We start from the raw sequence: 14,016 nt of genomic DNA on the forward strand, positions 1-14,016 counted from the left end.
ATTATCACTGAAAACATTTTTCCCCTGAAATAAATTCCAGTGAATATGCCATTTCCCTCATACTCTATTGAGACACAGCGCAGTGAAAATTGGATTCACATGTAATGCTTGAAAACATGTCAGCAAAAATAAAATTAAGTGAAATTCTACGTGACTTCATAATAGTTGGAAATGAACACATTACACCCGACTCTACCACTCCATATACACATGTACAATGTAAACTACACCCCAAAACATCCTTTCACCCACAGTTACTACCGTGTTTCACCAGTGTATTCTATTTGACGTCAGGAGAAATTGAAATAAACAAATTAATTATAATTTCAGCCTCTAGTTGACCACTGATTAAATAAACTACCTCGTCTTTATGTCAACTTGCAGTTATTCATTGCCTACATCAGTGACTTCAAAATATATGTTTCAATCCCATGAATTTCACTCGCTGTTAATTGCATGGGAGTGCCAGTCTTTAATGAATTTCTATTGTCATGTCAATTTCTTGCGATTACTTGGAACATTAAGCTGTAACCACATACCGCCTAGGTGCTGTAATTAAATCCTGATGTAAGCACCATATGAACTATGAACAATGCATGTGAAGCCAGCTGTGGGGTATATTCAATCCTATAGATTTCTCATTGTTTGGTAACTATTTGCTGCAAATGCAACAAAAATCAATATAAAAAATATTACCCACACAGTATTCTACAGGTTACTTGTTATATGAGTAGTAGGGGAATGTACCGGCGACTGACTAACTATGCCGATCCTATGTCATTTTTTATTATCCTAAAAACGTTCCGAGCGCCTGTGGTAGAGTGCAGCTCAGCGACGACCGCTGTCGACGAAAGTCACCCCGTCAGTGGAGTACCGCAGTTGAACGGCATGTTTGCCAATGCACAATTCTGTGGAGGAACTTTTAACTTCAACATAAATTTAAACTACTATGATTGATTCGAAACGTTCAATCGAGATCGGACGGCGGCCTATCTGCACCCTTCACCATTGTATTCAAACGAATCACGTGGTGTGTCGTTCTCCTTCAAACCCGGGATTCAATCAATAGGGGAGTTTCAGTAAAAAAAACAAAACATCGCAAATCATGCAAATTCAACATTTTCAAACCAGTATACTAAAACAGAAATGCTCAGCGATGCAAAAGAAGGACAGATATTACTTTTCAGTATACGCATCTCTGTTGATACTATCCCTCACATATTCTACTCCCAATTATTCCTGCGTAAAATGGAAAAGCCTCATTCCGTGTTGACATTTTGAGTAAAATCACGTGATAGGCTGTCAAAATTAGCTGTTACATACTCTTTCGCCGGTCTGGAAAAGCGTTTAATCAGCTCTCATTCAAGCAACAATGGAGATTTCCCAGTGGGAGTGAAGCTAGTTCGACTCTGCCATTAAAAAATAGGGGTGTTTTCAACAAAAAACGAATAACCCTGGAGTGCACAAAACACACTGTATTTCGGAACAAATCTTGTTTAGTTACAGTAGCAGAATACCACAAAAATATCAGACGAAACATGAAAACACTATATATTGTATTTCGACCTGAACCCTCTCTATTGCAATTCAATAGAAATTACCCCAATAAGTGCATCCATTTTCCACATTGGTGGTGGAATACCGCGCTGAAGCGTTTGGTAAAAATTCAAAACACTAAGGCGTGGCGGAGTAATCAGGGATGTGTCTCACGGTTAAAGCCTTGCAAAGTTGCCACTACTAAATACATTAAGTAAACAATCTATTTACTAAATTCCTGTAATATATGTTTATAATCTCCACCCTAAACATGTTGTTGATTTTAAACAATAGTGCAACGGCGTGTGAACCAAACGTGAAGTGGCTATCATAACACAAAACTAATCACGACAATGTTTCTTTGATTTGTATACACGACGTCATCCGGGTATTTTATGCTCACGGTATTAGGTGGTGAATATACAACATAAATATAGATTTTAAAGTGACGTCACAAACCAGTTCCACCTATGTTTACCAGTCAACATAGCCATTACAGAAACTGTATTCTTCACATACATCGAACTGTAAGTACACCATTTCATAAATTTTATCTGTTGTTTTTAAGCTTACCAGAATTAATAACAATATGACTAAAATAACGATATCGAGTATAAATAATATCTGTTACTAAATGATTACTAATATATGGGATGACAGCGATGTGACATTGCGTATACGAGACTCACGTGCAAATACAACGTGAAAACAATTTCATAAATAATTGTGTGTATGAAAATGACCGGAATGAAATATTGGGTTTGTTGTTAAAACCAAAGACTACATATGACTTTTTTCGTCTTGGTAGACGGTCAAAACAGCATAAAAAATTGAATTGTCTTTGTTTAAACGAACTTGAATATAAAATATTGCCGATTTAATGAAAATCCTCTCTGTACATCTGTACATTAATCCCAAGCACGATGAGTGGCAAGCACGTACACTACTGATTAATCAATGAAAACGCTCGGTAATATATTGAAACATATTCACTAGGTTTTGATTAACGACTTAAGTGACGATGTCCTTTATTAATCCTAAGATTTTTTACCAAAAATGCGACATAAACACTGGTGTAGGATGTTTACAACTGCTCATTGCCCTGGGGTATACACATCTCTTCAAAGTTCCCTCTTACAGTTGGTTTATATCTAGACCAGACATATTTCCATATTGCAATTACTTATCACAAGATAACAAAACTAAAAATATTTGTTGGGGGAATAATTTCAACAGAACGACGAAAAACGTAATTTGAGGGACTATTTAAAAATATAATATAGCAAAGCCTTGTCTCGATTTCTGAATTATACTGGTATGTACAATTATTATACAAAGACACTATAAATAGTCTGCGTTGTGCATCACTAAAAATACGGGTTTTTCATAATGAATTTTCGTTACAGATCCACACTCTACCACCATAAACTGCGATCCCTGTAGTCGGCGCACAAGCCGTGCAGATTAAAAAAAACAGAAATAAAAAAACAGAATAATAACGGGATTGTAGTATTCTACTTCTGTATTATTGTGACCTTTGACCTAGTCTAAACTGTATATTGAAATCTCTTGAAATCTGCACCCGCCACAGGCTCGAATGCATCCGAGGGTGGATAGCGGGTCCCCGGGGCGGGTTTCACCCCTCGCTATGCATGAAGAGTTGAACAACTACGAGTATGATTACTACAATAAACAAATAATGTCAATGCTGTTCTTTTAACTTCAAAAATACTATGCTTAATACATTTCATTAAATATATCAATAGCGTAATGGATTCTACAAACTCTATAACCACATTTGGGTTATCCATATATTTTTCGTATTATTATATTTAACGCACTATTTTGTTTCCGTGCTAGAATTTGATTATATATTTTCGGTGATCGAAAGTCTAATTACTTCATAAGTAAAATTCAGAAAAATGTATGTATATGAATTTTGTCAAGATTTCTTCGCTACATTTTGCCATTAATTAATTGCTGTCCCAAATACTCGAAATCGCGTTTTACAAGCGCGCCCTGTACCAAACTCAGAGGCTATTTTTGGCAAGTTTATATTCCATGAATTAATATAAATATAAATATATTACTACATGGAACACTGGATTCGAAATCCGAGTTAATTCTGTTAAGTTTAATTAAACAAATCAAAACAATAAACTGAATATGCAATATATCACCTATTTTATGCATTCAATAACAACAATTCAATAAATTATATGTATTATTATTGTAATAGTTGTCAGGGTAAAAAAATAGAAGTCAACGAATTGCATGTTATTTTTACCCCTGTCAATGGGAATCTTTGCGTTTCTTCTTATCAGATTTTGATAAAACCTGGTACATAGATGCTCTAGGATAATGCCCAGACCTGATTTGTTGTTGGTTGACATTGCATATTAATTAGCCAATGTACAGTTAAGCATTTTCCCTTGATTCTCGTGTATCATTGAACAAATTTCAATAAAACTTGGTATATAGATGGTCTGCGATAATGCGCAAACCTGATCAGTTTTGGGTTTTGGTTGAGATCAATGTGATATGACTAATGTCCCAGGTGAATTATATGGTCATGTGACCTCAATAATATACATAATTTATTATATCTTAAGTAATGGTGCAGATAGGAACATGCAACTGGTGCTATGATAATTTTGTTGTCTGACAAAATATATGACTAAAATATCAAGTCATCAAAATATGGTCATTATTTCATCAAATATTTATAATTGTTAAACCATAGCTACTTGGAACCCCCAGATCATTGCTTATAATTTGAAATGCTCTAATAAAAGCAAATGTGCTAACTGTAAATATTTAGTTAATACAGTATTCCTTTCTTGCAACGCATGACTCAGCACGAGGGAGCTGTTTCTAAGATTTATTTGATTTTTACCTGTTTCAGAATATTGGTAGTTCATATACTTGTATTGCCAATCAGATTGCATTTTGGGAGAGAGTAAGAACAATCAAGTAAGTCTATTTACAAAACCTCACACCATATAAGCTATTGATTGGGGATAGATATTTGATTTAAAAATAGTTTGTTTTGTTGTGTGTACTATAAGCCTACGATGCTCTTCACTCCCAGAGATTTTGTCAAAATATAAACTGATTAATCAAAATTTACAGAACATTCCCTATTTGTGGAGGTAGGGTCGATTGGTGTTGCTTTTTACTATAACGTATATTATGCAAATTATATTTTGATTTTATTTTTACTTGTGACTACTGTTGTATAATTATATAATCACTATTTGGGTTAATCATATATTGTTCGTCCTCTTCCAAATAAACACAACCAAATGACTTTCATGTAATTCCAGTATTCTACTGTCATGAATTTGTTTTCGCGTATCTCTTAACCGACTTGATTAGCTGATTATTAGCGAATTGCTGTGTTATGTCTGTCATCGTGTAGGCCTATTTGCAGTTTTGGACGGAACTTGGCTCAGTGATTTGGAACTAATTACAAGATACCGTTGCTATTCTGACATCCGTAGTTATTAATGTAGTGAACGATTAATCAAAAGATATGACGTATTCAGTACTTAGTGTGATTGGCTTTATGATTGAAGGTTACGCCCTAGAGTCTTTTTACTGCTTTGTAATTGGTTAGAGTTTTGAAAATGAATAAAGAGAGTTTGAGTTGGTCTTGGCGAATACTCCACGACAGACGCAGTCCGAGAGAGTCCACGGGCGAGCCTTGAGGCAGTCCAGTCTTGGGCGAGTCTTGGGTCAGCCTTGCGAGAGTCTTGGGGATTTTTTCCCCAGGGCGCTGTGTCTTATAGAGTGCTCGATAGATCGACTAAGACGAGAGCTGAAACGTATTTCGTTGTGTGTGTCTTATTTGACTGTAAAGTTAAAGTGATTTTCCCGATCCCGTATCTCAAGGGGACGAGATAGAGAGACGAGACGAGTTTTCCCCCTGGCAGGTGTGGAGAACCCCGAGAGAGAAGAAATTCCCCCTGATACGACCAACTCCTCTTTTACTGCCTTGTAATTTAGGCTGGTTTCTATGAAGTTTGTTGCAGCGTTGCATACCATATTTGCAACAAATATTTTGAGGATGAATTTTTGCTTGCACTGTCTGTGAAATGCAAGATGGTTTTTGTACCCAGTTCTAACAACAGGAAATCCTTTGATGCCTACAACTAAGAAATCACCACATGAGATTCATACTAGCTTTGCACAAACGATGTTTATCAAGAATGTCATGTCAACTTTTTCCCCATTTCACGATGCAAAGTGCGCATAAATGATATTGATAAATTCAATGGCGATAAGGAACTTCTGTACATAAATTGGCTTGAAGAAAAGATCATAACACAACACCAACCTTGTCTTTATCATTTTTCATATTTCCACTTCTGCACATCGTCATCGGCTAATTGTGGAGCATACATCCTCGTGCTGTGCCATGGCTTCACAATGACCCACCCGTGGAAATGGCCAGTCGTGGACATTGCTGCATTGTAAGATTCTAAACCTGAGAACGTAGTTCGCATGAAAAGACTGATCGATCACATTCTGAAATCTGATGCCTTGGTAGGTACCATACCTCACTACCTTACACTATACTGTCTCCCAGTCTTGCATGAATGAGCTTAAACATGTTTTGGAAGGACTCATCGTGTTGCAAACAGAGCCTAATCAGTCTATCTAATGTGGTCGTGACTGGCAGCTGCTGGTGTCAGTGTCACTGTTATTTCTATACTTACAGGCCCTGCATTCTAAATCGAGATATTGCACTGCTACCATATTTCATCACCATGAACCATCTAAATACAAAGTCGTGGCTCTTGTCTTAGAGAGATTCACTGTCATTATAAAATTCCAGAAAATGCCCAGTGAAGGGGCACTGTAACTGATCCTATTAGTGAACGTAAATGAGCCAGTACTAGAAGCAGGCACACTGACTTTGTTTAAACTCGCAACTCCCAAAGGGAAACACCTTGTTTTTTGGTCAACCAGGAACTCAATATCAGTAATCAAATGTTATATGTGAGCAATTATAATAAAAGCCTGAATGAACGTCAAAGCAAAAATAATTTATAAACCAAGACAACAAGTCCCATGGATTAGAGAAAGGTGACATGCCTGGCACGTAAACTAACTAACCACACCCCACACTGTAAGAGGGTGAAAATACTTTGGAACCTTTTGACAGACGCATTATCAAATAATGTGGGAACATATAAAATGGAGTCACGTAATCACCGAGCATTGCATTGTGATGTCAGCAAACATAAATACTATACTAGACAATCTTGGCGACAAAAAGTTTGACGATATTCTAAACTGACTGGACAAAGACGTAACTTTTTCTGTTTAGAGTAATCAAATCAGAAGCACAATGATGTTGCCAATAATGATTAATGTGGCGTGAATGGCATAAAATCGATAATAATTAAAAGCCAGCTGCAATTATGATAGTGTAGGTACTCATAAGTATCCATAGATGTGTTTGAGTTAAATACACTATGCCCGCTGGCATATTACGCACTAAATTACACCAACAAGTCCTATATAAATTCAAAGAGGCCCAGCCCTGCTGATAACAAAACCGGTTGTAGCATTGAACGTGATATTACTGGTTATGTGAACATCTATTGGTCAGCTTGAGACGTGTTATACCCCGCCTATTTATTTTACTCTAAAACTCAGGGTCTGACGAAAACCAATATGAGTTTGAACCAAAACATGTCAGCACGGCATTGTGTGTAGTGCTGCTTTTTCATTTTTGTATACAATGTAACTTAACAAACATAAACATATGAATGTTATAGTTTTATTTCTAGTATTATACTGACCCAAGCACTTTTGCCTACCACCATTATTTTAACCTCATTTAAAATGGGGTATTCAAAGAACTAAAAATATTCTTGTGTAACACAAGATGCTTCTCAAAGAAATGTCAAGGACAATGTGCTATAATTTAACTAAAATTATGTTCAAAACAAAACAGTGATCTACAACTCTTTGTAAATTATATTACAGAAAAGGGCACAATGTATTCAAGAATTCAAAGAATAGCAAGATTCCCGAGACTAGTTCCTGCTATCAAACTAAGTCACCGTGTAACTAGCCAGGTCAACACAGGGCGTCTGTACTGCTCTGCAACAAAAGACCTTTATCCAACCAGAGAGAATGAATGTAAGGTTTTACCAAGACTGGACCCTGTGGTGTGGAACAATCCAGATGGAAAGTTTGATGGTCCTCTTTCTTCCGCTGAACTACAGGAGTATGAAAAGAATGGATATCTGATTCTGAAAGATCTGTTCTCTCCGGAGGAGATGGAACCAGTGATTCGTGAGTGTAAAGCTGTGCAGAAGAGTATAGAATGTAATCAATATGATATCAAAACAGGTGAAGAAGCTAAAATCGCTATGGAGTTAAATTCGACTAAGTTACGCAGCTATGTATATGCTCATGAAGATATTGAGTCTGTCAAGAAATTGTCTCGTAATGCAAAGCTGGTTAACCGGGCACGCCAAATCCTGGCAGATGAGGTATACATACTGCAGAGTCGAGTCAACTACCACCAGGCCTATGTTGGACAGGGAATTAGCTGGCATCATGACTTTGACGTTTTCCACGCAGATGACGGCATACCGCGGATGAGGGCTCTGACATTTGCCGTAATGCTGGACAAGAATACACCAGAAACAGGAGCCACGATGCTTGTGCCTGGGTCTCACAGGAACTTTCTAACATCCCTGGGACCAACACCCGACAATTCTTGGGTGCTATCAATTACAAGTAAATCCTATGCTGGCATAATCGAACAACACATGTTGACACCAGTTATAGAAAGTCATGGGATAGAGCATGCAACTGGTGATGTTGGTACTGTTTATCTTTTCGATATCAATACCATACATTGCAACAATGTCAACGTGTCTCCATTCAACCGCGTCAATGTGTTCTTGTTATACAACAGTATTAAAAACAAGGCTATCAAGCCATTCAGTGCTCCATACCCACGGAGACCTGAATTTATTGCTACAAAAGATAATGCTGTCCCTATTGTGCCTGAATAATGTAGAACAATAGTCCTTGGCATATAAAACCCTATATTAGGAAACACTTCATAGAATATAGTGTCATTGGAAGATAACAATCAGTATGTGTTCTATCATTCCATTCATTTCCTTTAAAAAGATAAGAATTTACCAATTGTTTGATTTCAGGATAGTAATGTTAGTAAGAAATGTTTTAACCAACCATTTGTTATTTGCTATGGCCGTTTGTTTAATATAATCTAATTTAAATTCTAGATTAATAACAACAAATAATGAAGTGTAAAGTGTAATCCGGCAATGACCCGATTGCATACCATATGTAACGTATTGTGCCAGAGGTATATTTGAAAAGGCTTTGAGCAATTTAGTATCTTTGGGGGATAATTACCGTAACGCCATAAGTTACAGCGTGCAGTAATTTTGCGGTATTTTACAGGGTATTTTCATCCTACCATATTGGGAAAAGTGAATTCCAAATATGGAATGATTACGCGCGTAAGCGTTCTATAATAATCAAAACAAGCATGGTTGCCATCAGGGTTTGACCGGACACCACACAAAGGAGTTCGCCGATTCTTTTCTAAACTTTTTGGATTTTGGCATTCCCATGATGGAAGGAAGAGATGTATAATAATAAGGTTATTACGAGGATACCTCAAAGTATGCACTCAGACAGAACGTTGTTGCATCGCAGTACTGTCTTCGTGCATACTTTTCGGTATCCTTGTAATAACCTCATAGTATACTCAATGGGATGGAATAATTATCTGTACACTCACATAGCACTGAGTAGTCCACACCTATTTTATTTTAAAGAATATTAATTTTTGTGTTGTATGTAAATGTACCTGTAGTGTATTGACTAAATGTATCTTGACCTCTGAGTTACATCTCATTTGCATATTGTTAGACTATGTGAGTTGGTAAATAAAGATGGCTGCATGATAACTTAGTCGAATCTGTTGTTTGTGTTAAAATTGGATGCATCCGGTACTTAAACCGTTCCACAGACAACAAGGGGTGAAGTAATTTGTGCATTTATTTTGCTGGACTGCCATGGTAGATGAGGGGCGTTCAATAAGTAATGTCCCTGACCCATTTCCCATAGCATTAATAGATTAATGAAACTTGGCACAGTTATTAGTCTTTCTCTACATATGAACCACCAAGAGTTATGCATTTCTCCCATCGTTTGATGCAGCTCTGGACACCGTTTTTGTAGAACACCCCAGGTGTGGTCCTCCAACTACGTCGTAACTTCAGAAATCAAGGCTGCATCATCTGGGAAACGCGTACGCTTTCCTTTCAAAAAGAAATTCATGGCTGGGAAGAGATGAAAGTCAGAGGGTGCAAGGTCAGGAGAGTAAGGGGATGGGGAGGATTTCATAACCACACGCCCGTGCTTCTGATCTGGCGACAGTACGAGTTGTGGACCGGAGCGTTGTCCTGCAGGAGGAAGATGCCTTTGCCGATCTTGTCCCGCCTCTTGATTTTTATAGCTTTTCTTAATTTCATCAAAAGTGAAGCGTAATAGGCTCCTGTAATTGTGGTCCCTTTTGCCAGGAAATCTGTCATCACTGCTCTGTTGTGGTGCCAGAAGACTGTGAGCATGACCTTGCCAGCGGAAGGCTGCACCCTTGCCTTCTTTGGAGGTAGTGAGTCCAAATGCTTCCACTGCATTGACTGGGATTTGGTCTCTGGATCATAGTGTAGGGCCCAAGTTTCACCCTGTGTAATTAGTCTTTTGAAAAACTTTGACTTATTTTCTTGGCACATCCTCGAGCACTCAAGGCGTTCCTGCTTCTGAAAAGGTGTGAGCAACCTGGGAATCCATCTGGCAGACACCTTATGCATATGCAAATGGTCATGAATGATAGTTTCCACAGACCCTGTACTAATCTTGACCTCTTGGGCTATTTGGCAAACAGTAATGCGTCGATCTTCCACAATGGATGCCTCAACTTGACGGACAGATGCCCCATCAATGGCAGAAGAGGGACGACCAGGTCTGGGATCTGTTTTCACAGACTTTCGGCCATGTTTGAATTCACGATGCCAGCGTTTCACAAGGTCATATGATGGGGCATCATCGCCATAAGTTTCTTTTATTTCATCAAAAATCTCCTTTGGTGTGCGTCCTTTCAAATACGAAAACCGGATCACTGCGCGATACTCAACTGGCTCCATTTCACACCTGACTCAGTTCAAGCACCTGTAAATCAGAAACCACAATTATATTATTATTAGTTTTTTGAAACATAACCCATAGAGATGTAAATCATTACACATGCAAAATTTCATCTAGATCAGACAACTGGAAGTGGGCCAAGGGCTTTACTTATTGAACGCCCCTTGTAAGTAGTTAATCGCATCTTATATCATGGTAATCATTTTGTGAGGGTGGTTGGTTTGCATTACTGGGTGATTGATTTTTGCATATCTTTTTCGAGTCACCGGATGCTGCTAATTCTAGTTGTATGTACGACATTGTAACTCCATGATATTGGTCAAAATTACGCCCTCAAATCATCAAGTTAGTGACATGTATTTCCAAGACAAAAATGCAATTATTCAACGACTCAAGAAAAAGCCAAAGTGATAATCGTTTTTCACTCAAAACAAAATACCGCTGTGTTTCAGAAGAAATATTCAATGATTTTCAGCGCTGTACACAAAGTGCTTCCAATTGTTAGACGATTAATCATTGCTATGTCATAAGTCGATTCATGTAACCCATAATAATTTTCATCTCAGTATTATATACTGTGTCAGTCTGAGTTATTACATTATTATACATTGCTTACTATAACATGATTTTAGAAGTTTCAGTAATCAGAAATATATATGAGTCACAATACAAAGAGTATGGTGAATCGCACACAGTTATCATCTGTGGCAATGTGATTTGAAAGTCAAGTTATAAATAACCACGAGTGAAAGAATCTTCACGAATTGTCACGTGATAATCAACATATACAAGGTCGATTCCAATTCTCCTAATAGTCTCCAAAACTTGTTAATTACCACTGACCTGCCAGTGCTCGGTTAAATTCTGATGAAACAGCTTATTGTTGTGTATTTTTATCCTATACTAACCAAGTAGTTCTTTTAGCATGGAACATCTTTTTCAAATCGTAAGCGAGGCTTATAAATAAACTGAAATATGCAAATGTGGGTTGCAACCACGATACTTAATCATTCATCAAGATCAGGCCAAATAACTTTGGTAATTGGTACACTATTTTATTTGTATCCAAATAACGGTATACCAAACAGTTCACGTTAAAACTGACTGACCCACAGTGAATGATACCATGAAGATTTCAGGTGAAGACCAACTGTCGCTTACAGACTGCTTTTGAAGTCGATTCTATGCTTGATGTATATAATAGATTCATCATCTAATTAGACGCTCCACGGCCATACCAAGACAATAACATAGTACATTATATGTTGACTATGTGTGAACACAATATATTGTTTATATCATGCTTACGCCTGTGTGTTACATTATAATTCGTTTTTTGTAATGAGTGTGGCTATAGTGGGGTTCACATAAAAGACTGGTTCTAATGTGCCTGTGGTGTACAACGCCACGTTTATTTTTTTAAATAATTAGCAAGCTCACCACAGGGTCAAGTCTTAGTGAAATCTATATAGGTCTTCAGTTGTAGAACAGTACAACCGTCCAGCATTGACCTGGCTAGTTTCCCATCGTTTGATAGTGGGACTAGTAGGATAGTTTTTCGAACTATGGATTTTTTAAGTCGTGAAAACATTGTGTCAGTCCTGCTATATAAATAACAAAGGGTTGATCACTTATTATGAACATGATTTGAACATGTTGTAATTATTGCTGTGTTGCTTTTCATCACCTCAAAAGTAAAGCTGGAGTTTTGTAGTCAATAGGCACTGGGTCATTGTGCTATTGAAAATGCGCCCGTTTCTGGCGTTGAGCAGAAATATAATAGCAGCCAGCCCATGGCTATCTATCGCCAGTCTGTCTGAATTAGTAAAATACTCTCCTAGCAATGTCTATGTACAAGGAGGTTCTAATGACTAATTCTAATAAGGAATGCGCAGACTCTGTAGGTATTTTTTTAGGTATACTATCTCAACAATCTTAGTTTTTCTGACAAGCAGTCTTGTATATTTTTATCTAAACTAGTTAGGCACACACACTTTGCCTGGTATTATTAGACATCATTGAACCTGCTACAAGTGCTTCCCGTGGACGTGACATCAATTCACTCTCACTTTTCATCACCTCAAAAGTAAAGCTGGAGTTTTGTAGTCAACTCCATTCTATGTTAACTTCGTTGTTATTGTTGTTAATTCTTTAACCAGCCAAACTCCACCATTTTGTAACCTAGCTTGTAACTATATGACAACATTTCTTTTTTACATGGCTACTAATTATTATTGATTTGGGTTTCAAAAAGGAAGCCATTCAGCAACCCCAACTTTTACAAGATAATTAGCTTCCTTTATCTTCTCAACGCCAGAAACGGGCGCATTTTCAATAGCACAATGACCCAGTGCCTATTATCACACAGCTTACATTTATATGCACGTGAAAGACCCAAAACGTTCACATCGGCGTGCTCCAAACCTTTTATTAACCTGTGATAGTTTCTCATGCCAATTAGTTAACTGACCTTCAAGATCATGGAAGTGTATCAACCATTCACGATTCATACATATAAGACTTTTATTTTAAACTTTACATCAAACAAATAAGGGTGGTGACATATCAGATAATTTACAGTTATTCCACTCTACCAGCAAAACGTATTGATCTCCCCACACGTCATGTTCTTGGACGAGACTTCACCTATATGCATCTAATACTGACATGACTATTCAGAGGGAAATACACCGCTACAAGACTTATTTAAATTCACATTCACTCCATCAGCTTTAATTAGAGATATACAATCTGCTCACATTGTGTATGCCACAGGAGATAACGAGATCTGATGCACCATACTTCCAAAATTATTGTGGAATTGTATTATTTATATAACCCTCTTAGACGGGCTTTTCGTCACACATAGGGTCTGAGTGTCTTGACTTTTTTGTTCTAGCATGTTATAAGTATTATACTTATAGACGCGATTTAAAAATGATTAGAATATTGTCATTTTTAAAGGGGTGGTTTATTGACTGATTTTTTATGAAAAAGAAATGGCATAAAATGTTTTACATTTGCTCAAAGGTTGATCTGATAAGTAATTTGCATAGTTCAAGTGCATTAAAGGGCGGTGGTCGTCGCACAGCGAGCGTTTGAATTTCGTGTAAACATACTTCGTACTTTACCCGTATTGTATACGTCGCAATGGGTCAAACAGAACGCGACAACCACTGCCCTTTAACGGTTGTCAGTGGTTTGATCGCCATTTTTATTTGAACACACACAGAAAGTGTCAAATTTTCATCCCATCAGTATTATCAT

At 37.3% G+C, this 14,016-nt stretch overlaps 1 protein-coding gene and 1 pseudogene across 3 annotated transcripts; one reads left to right on the plus strand and one right to left on the minus strand.

The window, feature by feature from the left end:
• Positions 1-1,944: 1,944 nt before the first annotated feature.
• Positions 1,945-9,513, plus strand: LOC144356238 (uncharacterized; annotated as a pseudogene). Of its 2 annotated transcripts, XR_013421409.2 has the most exons (3): positions 1,945-2,063; positions 4,442-4,509; positions 7,537-9,513. The product of XR_013421409.2 is annotated as an uncharacterized LOC144356238, transcript variant X1 (transcript). The 2 variants fall into 2 exon arrangements; XR_014930833.1 differs by lacking the exons at positions 1,945-2,063; positions 4,442-4,509 and adding an exon at positions 4,528-6,084.
• Positions 9,514-9,944: 431 nt separating this feature from the next.
• LOC146736526 (histone-lysine N-methyltransferase SETMAR-like) lies at positions 9,945-10,748 on the minus strand. Its single transcript, XM_085505272.1, has one exon. The coding sequence runs from the start codon at positions 10,746-10,748 to the stop codon at positions 9,945-9,947; it is 804 nt and encodes a 267-aa protein (XP_085361398.1).
• Positions 10,749-14,016: the final 3,268 nt, after the last annotated feature.

Source organism: Saccoglossus kowalevskii, chromosome 11, assembly GCF_978046115.1.
Source record: "Saccoglossus kowalevskii chromosome 11, keSacKowa6.1, whole genome shotgun sequence".
Lineage (NCBI taxonomy): Eukaryota > Metazoa > Hemichordata > Enteropneusta > Harrimaniidae > Saccoglossus > Saccoglossus kowalevskii.

What these genes read in the sequence shown, in the direction of transcription:
- LOC146736526 (XM_085505272.1), bottom strand. Translation starts at nt 10,748, where the DNA reads ATGGAGCCAGTTGAGTATCGCGCAGTGATCCGGTTTTCGTATTTGAAA.